The sequence below is a fragment of the Leguminivora glycinivorella genome, chromosome 17 (genome assembly GCF_023078275.1).
Source record: "Leguminivora glycinivorella isolate SPB_JAAS2020 chromosome 17, LegGlyc_1.1, whole genome shotgun sequence".
Taxonomy (NCBI): domain Eukaryota; kingdom Metazoa; phylum Arthropoda; class Insecta; order Lepidoptera; family Tortricidae; genus Leguminivora; species Leguminivora glycinivorella.
The window spans coordinates 17,763,065-17,776,234 of NC_062987.1; the positions used below are offsets into that span (position 1 = coordinate 17,763,065).

General features: G+C 40.3%; 1 protein-coding gene across 2 annotated transcripts in view; it reads right to left on the bottom strand.

Moving 5' to 3' along the window:
- Positions 1 to 13,170, bottom strand: part of LOC125235234 (1-phosphatidylinositol 4,5-bisphosphate phosphodiesterase) — a 216,569-nt gene that overhangs the window by 12,067 nt on the left and 191,332 nt on the right. For both annotated transcript variants that reach the window (XM_048141724.1, XM_048141723.1), the window contains exons 7-17: positions 8,840 to 9,076; positions 7,765 to 7,931; positions 6,781 to 6,991; positions 5,671 to 5,929; positions 5,184 to 5,363; positions 4,697 to 4,850; positions 4,102 to 4,259; positions 3,452 to 3,658; positions 2,159 to 2,323; positions 1,384 to 1,588; positions 577 to 708 (exon numbers count right to left, since the gene is read on the bottom strand). In XM_048141724.1, the coding sequence (XP_047997681.1) occupies positions 577 to 708; positions 1,384 to 1,588; positions 2,159 to 2,323; positions 3,452 to 3,658; positions 4,102 to 4,259; positions 4,697 to 4,850; positions 5,184 to 5,363; positions 5,671 to 5,929; positions 6,781 to 6,991; positions 7,765 to 7,931; positions 8,840 to 9,076 (2,075 nt within the window). The remainder of the gene's footprint in view (positions 1 to 576; positions 709 to 1,383; positions 1,589 to 2,158; positions 2,324 to 3,451; positions 3,659 to 4,101; positions 4,260 to 4,696; positions 4,851 to 5,183; positions 5,364 to 5,670; positions 5,930 to 6,780; positions 6,992 to 7,764; positions 7,932 to 8,839; positions 9,077 to 13,170) is intronic.

Sequence of the window (13,170 nt, forward strand, 5' to 3'; positions counted from 1 at the left end):
GCCAAATGCACAAACGCTCAGGATAATATCTGCTTCGTAGCTGTCTATTTCTATCGCTCTTGCGTATTGGCGCGACAGAGCCAGACTGCGTTTCTGTCGGCGTCTAGTGTTGACGATTGCCTTTTGGCTACGCCGGTTGATGGCGACTTGGAAGTGGGATTGTCCCTATTACTTATCTTCCTATTGAGCACATATGTAATAAATAATAGTTGGTTACTACGTACAGATAGGACATTTCCTACCATAGAGGAATAAGTAAGGGAAGAGTGTCTTTTTCTCGGTTATTTGTAGTGACATCTAGCGACAATCACGCGTCAAATAACTTAAATTATCAGTACTGCCACTTGTCAATAGATGTCTCGACGAACGAAGAGGCTAATGCTCACCAATTTTTAGCTAATATTACAATAGTATTAATCAGCATTCTGTTTTCAATTCCTTCTGCTTGTAATATAAGTAAACTGTTCTAATATTACATTTTTGGCAGACGAGACACTGTTGACACCTAGTATCGAGTAGTGGTATGAATGGCACTATCCCTTTCGACTATTTCGGGTTGTCAAAAAATATACTGACCTTCCTTCTTGTCTTCGATTTGCACTTTTTTCTCGGGCCCGCTTTCCTCGATGCCCATCTGTTTCATGTTGTCAGTTCGTTCTTTAGCCGCGCCCATGAACGCCCGAGGGTCTGACAGGGCCGCCATGAAATCTGCAAACAAAAACATTTTAAAGCATTGCCAATGCCAACAATGTCCGAGGGTGGAAGCGAACCAGCGTCCTCATCGCGGCAGATGTCTATTGAAACCACAGTAAATTTCTCCCTCATATATAAATACATAAATAGATAAATATTGGGGACACCTTACTGACCTTATAGGTACACGGATCAACTTAGCCCCAAACTTAGCAAAGCTAAGTACTATGGGTGCTAAGCGATAATATACATCTAAATAAAATATTTTTTACTGCAATAATATTGTTAATATCAATTGTTTTTCTAACACATCAAAGTCGGAACATTGCTTTGCTATTCACAAAGTGGATCTCATTCTTGCCACATCTCCGACACTGGCGATCAAATATATGAAAGAGGCGCGTTCCTAGCACACAGTCTAAGCTCGTGTAGGTGAACGCGTACTATGCTTGTATGAGTGAGATATGACAGGTCGACTGTTCGCGTTTTTGACAGGCGGTAACTGTGAGGTAACCGAGAGGGGGTGGGCGGCACTTTCAGAGGGTAGCGGGAGGGGCCACACTGTACGATAGAGCTGTCGTATTCCTTTTGATGATTTTTTTATTATACTGTGTTCTTGCATTAAGATTGAACTATAAGTAGTTATTTGTTATACAAGGGGGCAAACTCCTGCATATGACGATGACTAACCTTCGAAACCGTCAGGCACGTAGATCTTCAGCTCAATGTTACAGAACAGCATAGGTAGTGACATTGGAAAATTGGCTTCTGTCCTCAAAGAGATATGTCTATAGCCTGCCTGAAGACCGTCCAGGGGTAAGATCCTCTGCCCGAGAAGTTTGCCGTTCTCATCGTAGACGCCAAAACGGAGGACGGCCAAGTCTGGTAGGACAACCTGGAGATAGTAATTATTTTGTTATTTTTTATAGTGTAGGCACACCTCGGACACTGGCGATCAAATATATGAAAGAGGCGCGTTCCTAGCACACAGTCTAAGCTCGTGTAGGTGAACGCGTACTATGCTTGTATGAGTGAAATATGACAGGTCGACTGTTCGCGTTTTTGACAGGCGGTAACTGTGAGGTAACCGAGAGGGGGTGGGCGGCACTTTCAGCGGGGAGCGGGAGTGGCCATACTGTACGATAGTACTTTTTATTATACTGTGGTGTAGGTATGAATCGGATGCCAAAATTGCTGAAGAGATCCGTGTGAAACTTGAATTGTGTCGCTTAACTTCAAACCTGGGTAAATCCATTCTGTTTTAAGGTTGAATTTATAAAAAATATAATATGATCTGAAAGATAATCAAGTTTTAAGCTTGCGTCGAGAGATGGCAGTCTATGGTCTATGCACTGTGATTACACATATTTTGACAGTAACTCTCTATAATACTCGATCCTCTTTGCGTCCAATAGAACTTCATGCTGTTGCTACTCTACTCTCAGATCGTCATAAGTTAACGCACCTTTCGGAAGAGGAACGGCTCCTCATTATAAACCGGGTTCAGTCCATTGGCAGGCACCATGCGCGTCCTGAACTCCTTACGAATGGTGTCCGTGGGCAGACCGTACATGTCCACTTCTACGTATGTGCCGATCTTCTTGTCCGACAAGAACTGACCGGCTATCACCTGGGAAAGAAACGGGAATTTTAGTTCAAAAATATTTTGAAAGTATTTGCTAAAGCCAAGGGAATAACTCTCGTCGTCTCATCTAAACTTTTGTTGGGGAAGGTAGCATTCCGCTGTAGATAGATTTTTGCTTAGGTGCACCAAAGCCGAAGGAATACTAGCTCCTTCAGTGTTTGTACTGGGTATACTTTAGAACGTATTCTAAACGGTACTTTCAGCTTACAGTTACCGGCAAAAATATGGGGCGAAAAGATGGCCGCATAAATATCTGACACGCTACCAGTCGTCGTTGTACTGACAGTGGGAGCCACCTACACCTATTCTTAGGTATGTCTTATGAAGTCCAGTTTGAGAAGATTAGAACTTCCTTAGGGTCCTAAGTATACTAGATTCTACATACTTCCTTTACGCGTACCACAAGGAGTTTCACTATTCCAACTTACTTGCACAGAACACTGTGCCGCAATAATCCCGTCGACCGGGTCATCAGCGCATGGATCGAAGCTCTTGTCCGCGCTCCTCTTGAAGTCCAGTTTTAGGAGACATCTACATTATACCTTAGACACGAAGTGTACCCCAAGATCCTATTCTTTTTTTTTCTAAATGGGCTTACTCTTGGCCACAGACTAGCCAAAGGCAAAGACGTGGCCTACGATGGAGTGAGCTCGCCCAGAAGATGCCTGTTCACTCTTGATTTGAAGGTTGCCGGGTTATATGAGTTCGGAAATATAGCCGCCGGCAAGGAATTCCACTCCTTGGCAGTGCGTATAAGAAAAGAAGAAGCAAAGCGCTTCGTGCGGATTCGTGGAATATCTACCAAGTAAGGATAGAGACCGGCCGTGCGTCTAAGAGTCCGATGGTAGAATGGGGACGGTGGAATAAGCTCGTGTAGCTCTTGAGCACACTCTCTTCTAGATCCTATCTTTTTCTATCTGGTGTACGGTGTACGTGTACCTCTAACGGCCCAGCCACGACATTGGTCTAAGCGCGTCAGCGGTGAGCGGCGACCATACATTAGAGCGAGACACAGCGATGGGACTTTTCATTCGCACGTATGGCTGCCGCTCACCGCTGTCGCGCTTAGACCAATGTCGTGGCTGGGCCGTTAGGCTTCTATGTCCAACTTACTTGCACTGAACACTGTGCCGCGATCACCCCGTCGACCGGGGCATCAGCGAACGGGTCGAAGCTCCTGTCGGCGCGCCGCATGAAGTCCGGCTTGAGCAGGTATCCGCAGTTCCCGTTGTATTCGAATTTCCCCTGGTTGAGCTGCATGGGCAGGTCTGAGGTTTGGAAGTTGAGGGACACCATTTGGCAGCCGGCGTTCCAGAACACCTGGAAAAACATGATTGTTTTATTCTTAGCCTTTTATACTTTCCATACACATGAGTACCCCACTCATAAGCACAGAATATCGTTGGCCGAGTACCTTCAACAAATTCTTGATTTTACCGTGGGCCTGAGTCGATTTGTGTAGCAATATTCCTGTTATGCACATTTATATATTGAGATAGTTATATTTTTTCTTTTTTTGCCCGTGTGGTGACGAGTTAAGAATTTCAACACCCCCTTTCTTCCCGTGGGTGTCGTAGATTTCGACTGTGGGATATGGGTTAAATTGTGGCGTAGGCGAGAGGCTGGCAACCTGTCACGGCAATGTCACAATTTCGTTGTCTTTATTTGCCAAGAGTGGCACTGAAATTTGAGTAGTTTTATGTTGCCTACCCCTTTATGGGATGCAGGCGTGATTGTATATGTATATATGTAAATATTCTTACCTGAGGCATGTAGTTGGAAGAGTCAGCTCGGGTTCCTTTAGGGTAGATCCTGGACATCTGTCTCTTGTTGTAGTTGACGAAGTCTATAGCTTGCTGCTTTAGGTAGTTCATGCCGGTGGTCTCGGCGAAGGAAGACATGTTGTGGTAGATGTTCTTTTCTGTAAGAAAAAAAAAATGGAATTATATTTTTTGAACCAAACATGTTCCTTTGTTTTTGTTGTCACGAGATGTCGTTAGTAGTACTTACGTTCAGCCTCCTCGAAACCTTGGAACTTGATGCGCTGCGCGTAGTTAACCCATGGAAGATAGTCAGGAGTGCACGTTGGTGGTGCAACCAGCAACGTTGGAGCCATTCGTCGCTTGATGGCACTAGTAGTTGTTCATACCGGCTGTCGATAGATGGCGTTACTAGTACTCACTCTCAGCTCAGCATCCTCGAAGCGTTGGAACTAGATGGGCCGCTCGTAGTTGACCATGGAAGACAGCCAGGGGTGCACGTTGGTGGTGGAACTGGTGTAGGCTACAAGGTGCATCACTAGATGGCGCTAGTCGTTGTGCATGACAGTTGTCGCTAGATGGCGCTAGTAGTACTCACTCTCAGCCTCCTCAAAGCCTTGGAACTTGATGGGCTGCGCGTAGTTGACCATGGAAGAGAGCCAGGGGTGCACGTTGGTGGTGGAACCGGTGTAGGCTACAGGTGGAGGGGCGTCGTCGCCGGCTGTCGCTGCTTCTGCGACGATTTCTTCGGGCTGAAAAGGCATTTTAGTGGTTAAAATATTTGCGTCAATAGACAGTAGACGTATAAACTATAGTAGTCACTAAACGACCCCGAAACTAAAGAATGAATAACTTAAAATACACACTCCTCAAGTCATCACCAAAAAACGCTACTGTTTCGTGGTCTCGTGCTTCAAACATCCGTTCGACAATACGAGTGACTGGTTATTTTGTTTTAGACTTTCGTTTGACACTTTTGAGACTGATAAAATTTTCCTCAGAGGCCAGAGTCTGATCAAAAGACAATTGGTCATTAAAAAGTTTTTTATTAAGGTAACCGTGTTGGCTTGATTTTTAAATTTTACCTTCTTATCAGGCACAGCTACCGCAGAAGCGTCTTCCTTAACCTCGTCTTCAATGACGAACTGCCCCTGACGGAACAGCTCCAATTCCTGACGTTCCACCTCCTGCTTCAGCCGCTTGTTCTTGATCATGATCTTCCTCTTCAACGCTGACGGTGGTGGGAGGGGCTGGCCCGGTTCCAACTGGAAGAAAGGTTAAATCAGAATTGGTAAGAAGTAAGGGATTCTGTGAAATAGACCTTATACTAGTACAAAAATATCTGCAAACTTTTGGCGCCCGAAGAAGAAACTTTTAAAGAGTTATCATTTGGTGTTGAGTTTTTGGGCACTTAATACAGAGATAAATCGGGAGATGAAGCATTTGCGGAAGAAAAAGCTTCTAGACACTAAGATAACACCAATTAAATAATGAAAGTAATAGATCCAGAACTGAACAAATAGCATTCAAAAGCAACTTGTGTGATATATCGAATAAAAATTTTGAACTCACCGGATAGTCAGGAAGCTGTTCTTTCAGCAGCAAATCACCCAAGATCTCATCGCAGTATTTAGCCAACTTATACTGCTGGGCCTTGCAGCAATGGTTCTCAAAGGACAGTATAATGGGGTAGTCCGACGTCACGAAGGCGGTGTCTCTGAGAGCATAGATGACGTCCTTGAAGAGGATGTCTGTGCACATGGCCATGCCGTGGGTGATGATTGGCTCCTCGTCCTCGCCTTTACCGTCCCAGCAGTCAAGTTCTACACACCTAGAAAGGATCGACAAAGATTTTAATGTCAATATTAGGTATCACCCGGCAACCTTCAAATCAAGAGTGAACAGGCATCTTCTGGGCGAGCTCACTCCATCGTAGGCCACGTCTTTGCCTTTGGCTAGTCTGTGGTCAAGAGTAAGCCCATTTATAATTTAAAAAAAAAAAGGTAAAGGTAGACGAGGCATTGATGTTTTACGCCACAGAATGCTTCGCTTGTGAATTGAGGTGCACAGAATGAAATTGGATACACTATTCGTATTGGTTCTCATTTAAATTGGGATGATACTCAATTTTTGGTTTGTTTTTGGCTTCCTCATGTTTTAGTCAATAACCTTTGATACCACATAATATGTAGTTTAATGAATAAACTCATCGATGACCAGCTAACAACATGAAATAAAACTATGGAAACGGATTAAATCGCGTATCCATTAATCCGTTTCCATAGTTTTATTTCATGAGTACTATCGAGGTAACCGAAGACAGCTAACAACACTTAAATCTTGCCGTCAAACTGCTAACTCAATTTGTTTTGGGACGAGTTTCTGCAATAAAGAGTCAACAAAGAATACTCACCGACAACCTGCAAATAAGACTTTTTTTTAAGACTTGTCGTTACATCTCCACAGATTTTTCGCCACCAACCTGTCTTCCCGAGTGATACGTGTCAAGCCAAGAATCAAGAATCTGTATATTCATCGACACCAAACTAACAAGACTTGTCGCTACATCTCCACAGAACTTTTGCCACCAAAATGTCCCGAGAAAAACGAGTACGTGTTCTGGGACGAGCTTATATATATAATAACGTGCCAACAATCATATAGTTAACTAGTAACACTTACCGACACCCTGCTAACAAGACTTGTCGGTACATCTCCACAGAACTCTTCCCACCAAACTGTCGTCCAGATAGATACGTGTTATGGGACGAGTTTATGTAATAGTGAGCCAGCGGCTGATCCATGTCCATGTAATTGTCCAGTCGATCGAGGAACACGGGGGCGTTCTCATCGGACATCAGGTAGCGGATGAGACCGTCTTTCGTTAGGCATTCTGGAAAAGGAAAATGTCAAAAATTAGGTGGGAAATGTTTCCTACGCCATCATTATCATAGTCTATAAAGGTATGTTGCTCAAAGGCACCAAGGTCAAGTGGATTATCGCCTCTTTCATCATCCTCCTTGCGTTATCCCAGCATTTGTCACGGCTCATGGGAGCCTGGGGTCCGCTTTGACAACTAATCCCAAGATTTGGCGTAGGCACTAGTTTTTTACGAAAGCGACTGCCATCTGACCTTCTAACCCGAAGGGTAAACTAGACCTTATTGGAATTAGCCCGGTTTCCTCACGATGTTTTCCTTTACCGAAAAGCGACTGGCAAATATCATATGACATTTCGCACATAAATTCCGAAAAACTCATTGGTGCGAGCCGGGGTTCGAACCCGCGACCTCCGGAACGAAAGTCGCACGTACTTGCCGCTAGGCTACCAGCGCTTCTCATTATCGCCTCTGTGCATCTACATAATATTCGCCTAAGGCCCTAGGTCCTGCAGTACTTATTCAGTTCGATTGAACAAAACAAGTACACCTTTTTTTAAATTAAAATTTTAATAATGATTTTTCATCGCTGTTCTTCATCAAGGAAGTTCCCGAACCAGTTTAAGTTGATTTTGTATACTTCATGAGCATTATTCTTAATACCTGAACAGGCATCTTCTGGGCGAGCTCACTCCATCGTAGGCCACGTCTTTGCCTTTGGCTAGTCTGTGTCCAAGAGTAAGCCCATTTATAATAATTAAAAAAAAACCTGGAAACTTCTAACTTACTTTCGTTCTTCGCAGCCTCATCTTGCTCATACGTGGTGATGATTTCCACTGCTCTCTTGTCATCATATAGCGGGTATAAGATCTCGTTGAGGCGCGGGTCTCGCTGCTTCTCATTCAGGAAGTTCACGAACTGGTCCAGGTTGATCTTGTCGGATTTGCCTTGGGTTCTGAAAATTATATTTGGGAATTATATACTAGGAGAAGGCAAATACCCTGTCAGGACTTGAGGATCCTGTAGAAAAATATTGTTACCTAATATGGCTTTCAATGACCAGATTTGAATCAATATCTTCAGGTTTCGTGGTTGATGATATACCCAATGTCTAAGCTATTCTCTCTGCTACGGTCTTCTTTGTTTTTACAAACTAAAAGCATTTGTGTCATAAAGGCTGAGTTGTTGTAAGTGCTATCAGAATTAAATTATTATTATAAATATCGGTGCATGACAAACACCCATACATACTTACCTACATAGATCTAAACGGCACTTCAATATCATTCCTAGGGCAGATCTTAGGGTAAACCGCGTAAAACTTGTCAAATGTAAATACGTCTTGCTCCATAGCTTCATTTTCTCCTGATAGAAGTCCAAGCTCTGACAAACACTAGGACACCAGCTTTTCCGTCTTGCCTAAATTGCTTAAAGAAGTGGTCTTAACAGATAGATACTTACATGGACCTGAAGAGCTCTTCAATATCATTCCTTGGACAGGTCTTATGGTATAAGGCTTAGAATTTATCAAACGTGAAGGCCTCTTTTTCCATAGCTTCATTCTTCCCTGACGGAAGACCCAGCTCTGACAGACACTGGTACACCAGCTTCTCGGTCTTGCATAATTACTTAAAGAAATGGTCTTAACAGAAAAATACTTACATGGATCTGAACAGCTCTTCAATATCATTCCATGGGTAGATCTTATGGCATAATGCGTAGAACTTATCAAACGTGAAGGCCTCTTTTTCCATAGCTTCATTCTTCCCTGACGGAAGACCCAGCTCTGGTACACCTACTGGTACACCAGCTTTTGCCAAAATTGGCTAACGAAGAGGTCTTAACAGTTAAGTAGATACTTACATGGATCTAAACAGTTCTTCAATATCATTCCTCGGGCAGATCTTATGGTACAGCGCGTAGAATTTATCAAACGTGAAGGCCTCTTTCTCCATAGCTTCATTCTTCCCTGACGGAAGACCCAGCTCTGACAAACACTGGTACACCAGTTTCTCAGTTTTGCCTGAGGCGAAGGTTCGGGCTACCACCTTGACGGGCACCTTGCCTTTCGGGTCCGTGAGGAAGCATAGACGCATCCAACTAGAAGAAGAATTTGAGGTTAGAATGTAGAACTGACATTGCTAACATTTTTATTCTTTTTTTTGAAATGAACTATACAAATATACAACGTGTACAATGTAAGTTTACTCTGTAACAATGTAAGTGGATACTTTTAGGTGCAATTTGCCAAAATATTATTTTTACAAATTCTATTAAACTGTTACTGCAATCATTACCTTCGAATTCTATGAGCTTTGACGTAGTTTTATAAGATTAAAAAGCGTCAAATATAATTACTGAAATACATATAATATAATTTTCTACTCTAATCAATATATGAATACTTATTTACATGCAATAATATAATTTTCTAATAATAAACTGACTAAGCTTCAAATGTTTCGTAAACAGAATCAATCATTTATGTTAAGTTAAGACCCGTTCTTGTTACAAAATAAATACGGTACGTGGCTTTGTTTTCCAAAAATAAACAACACGAGCGACCGGAGTCTTTGCCAACTTACCTGTCTTTATTTCATAAGTAATTATCTTGTAACTCAGTGGAGCTTATGGTTTATACTCGCGGCTCCACGTAGTGTTGGTTAAGACTCGAGTCCTCAGAGACTCGATCTATTTTCAGACTCATTACAGTTAAAGTCGAAACTAGACTTTTGCCACCTTGTTACAAATCAGGGAGGCAATTATGGTCGCGCGATAAATGATAAAACATCAGACCGTCCCTATCGCACTATTTTTAAGTGCGATAGGGACGGCCCGATGTTTTATCACTTATCGCGCGACCATGATTGCCCTGCAAGTATTTTCTGAGGAAATTATTTTGAGAGAACAATCTTTTTTCGAAAATAAAAACAATGTAGATGGTCTTCATGTAAAATGGTTAGATTAACGTTTATTATCTCTACCGCTAATAGCTAGATACTATTAGTTGATAAATAAAAAAAAAATAGTTAAAAAGTTTTTTGTTAGTAATTACTGATATTTATTTCAGATTAAGTATTTTTTAGGCTGTTATTTCCGCTTGAGTGGCGTTATAAATACTCAAATGAATACTTTAAGACTCGAAATCATAAGCTTTCGTCAAACAAGTCTATAGACTCGAGAGACTCGAGTACCTCCCAACACTAGCTCCACGATTCCACGTGTAGTTTAAGCAAATAAAGCGGGGGCGGATCCTCACTCTGTTTGCTTTACAAAAGGGTACGTAATATTGTCATTTCAATTTATTTTGTTTTTTCTAAGTTCTAAGTAATATTAGTTTAAATATTAGTTTTAATAGCAAATATGTTTTCAGAACTTTCAGGATTTTATTTTATTACATTGGAAAAACTATAACAAGCAATACATTCTGATTCTTAATAAATATGACCAGATAAATCACAAAATGAGATTATTATTATTAGATTAGTCTCTATATGTCAAACGTATTTGTCAGTTTCTTCATATAAAGATACAAGTAGATCTCGCCTTAATGGTAACCGACAAAGTGGGACGTTTTACTAAACAGACTCACATTTGAGGATGAATTTGTACTTTACGGTGAAATTATTTTACTATGATTTTTCAGGGTCAGACGTTCCTGTCATATCTAGGTGAAATGGTTTTGTGGCTCAAGTTATTCTTAACCCTTTATAGGGTCTCAAATGAGACCACGTAAGCTTATCTTTTTGTATTTTTTTCTTGCACAGAATTTTTAGGACTACAGGGGGCCGATTTTTGAATCTCGGCCATTCGATTACGTGAAATTCGTTCAATAATATCTCCACTACTAGCGATTTAAATTTGACTAACAGAATCGAAAACGAGTGGTTATTACCACTAGTTCTAAATTACTACCCGTCCTTTTTCAAAAATAGCATTACGTCGTTTTCTACAGACATTCGACCGGCGAATTCGTGCGTTCGAAATTCAAAAATGGATTCCCTGGTTGGCGATGAGGCTGGAATTCAAGATATTTTGAGCCTTGCGTTAAGAGGGCTTTCGTGTTAAAAATAGTGAAATCGCAACCGAGCGCTCGATCATACCGTGTGTGGTATCAAATTAAAGGGCTTTGCGAGTAGTTTATAAATATATATCACATTATAGGACTTTTTCTACTTGGTCTAACAAAATATGAGAAAATGTCCAAAAGTGGTAATAATTGTACCGGTGAAGGCTCGTTTTCAAAAAATTGGCAAAAATCAATAATAGCAATTTATAATCACTAAGGCATAACAGCAATTTAAGTAAACGTTGCAGATTAATTTAGTACAAAACTTACTTCGATGTGATGTAGATTTTCAAAGAAATTGTCACCTAATTTTAGGTAATTTCTGAAAAAATTGAATTCGCCTTAGGCTAGTTTACTCTTTTTCAAAAACTTAAAATAAAAATCTAGTCTGAAATGATTGTGGTACAGGATATACGAATTATAAATTTACCCGTTTTAATATTCAAAATTGTCCAAATTTTACAAATAAGATCGACTGATTCAGCTCTATACGTGCGTTTTTCTAAACGTGCATTAGAGAAAAATTCATAATTAATTTAGTGAGTTAGTTTTCAAAAATCCAGTCTTATAAAAATCAAGACAATAAGATGCTCTAACTGGAACTTGAATTAAATAAATCTATTGGATAACGGAAAGTGTAGTATTTCACCGACTAAAACTATCAATTTTACATTCTTTTGACGTTTTTTTTGAAAGCAGCCTTAAAGGGTTAAATTATACTTAAACGAAATATTATGAAACCCTTCTTTGTTAGATCCCACGCTGGGAAATTGCTTTTTTTATAGTAGTCTAGAATAAATTGGGTTACTGGGGTAAGTATTAAATTTTATTTTACATTAAGGAATGTACTTTTAGCGGCTAATGTTGTAATTTAGGTAATTTTCGCGTATAATGCCTTATTTTAAGCACGTAATAAAAGCTATTGAAGATTAAAATGTAGCTCTGTTACCTTGCGAAAAAAAAAACAATTACAATTGTTATTTGTTCAGATTATTAAAACATGCAAACACTTGAACAATCGTGCATATGTTGGATTATAAACAACACATTGAATTAAATAGAATTATTTAAAAATCTATAGCTAACGTTAAACATATTTCTTAATATTAGAAACAAAAAAACAATAGCAAAAAAGCGTTATTTAAATATTAATTGTTAATTATATTTAAGGAACACATTTTTTCGTTTTTAGTTCGGTTCGGTAGATCTTGCTAAGGTTAATAGTATTGTGTCCTTTTGTTAGAACTAACGGAATGACGTGACGAATCTATCGGTCGAGTTAGAGACGGACCAGGAGGCCGATTTTTGAATCACGACCGTTCGATTTCGTGAAATTCGTTCAATAATATAATATCTCCACTACCAGCGATTTAAATTCTACTAACAGAGCGAGTGGTCATTACCACTAGTTTTAAGTTTCCTTTTTCAAAATAGTACATTGTGCAACAAGGGGAGGAAGTTGAATATTACTAACGAGAGTAAGTTAAATCGCGACGGCTTGCCGGAGCGATTTAAAGACTCGAGTTAGTAATATTCATACTCCCCGAGTTACACACAATGTTTTTCATCACATTTGAGAGAAAAATACAGAGGAAACAGTCATAAGGCAAAACCTTCAACCGGCGGCGTTGCGACCAGTAGTGTATCTTGATCTACATCAGATTATTCATATTAAATCCATTGTTTTTGATAACAAACACTTTTTGAACGAAAACAAACACGAAAATCTAAATATATAAAAGAAGAAGCTGACTGACTGACTGACTGACTGACATATCAACGCACAGCCGAAACCGCTGGTCCTAGAGATTTCAAATTTGGCACGTAGGTTCCTTATGTAGTGTAGAGGAGCACTAAGAAAGGATTTTCCAAAATTCACCTCCTAAGGGGGTCAAATGGGGGTTCAAAGTTTGTATGGGGAAACAAGATTAGTTTGACTATTTTATTCGAAAATTCACAGGAAGATTCCTTAAGACATATGACTGAATACGTGTTTCAGGTTTTTTGAAAATTTAACTCCTAAAAGGGTGAAAAGGGGGTGATAAAGTCAAAAAATCAATATGGGTATCGTTTTTATGGTTTATCGGGTCGCTGATCACGATAAATACAACGTTTTTAAAATCTA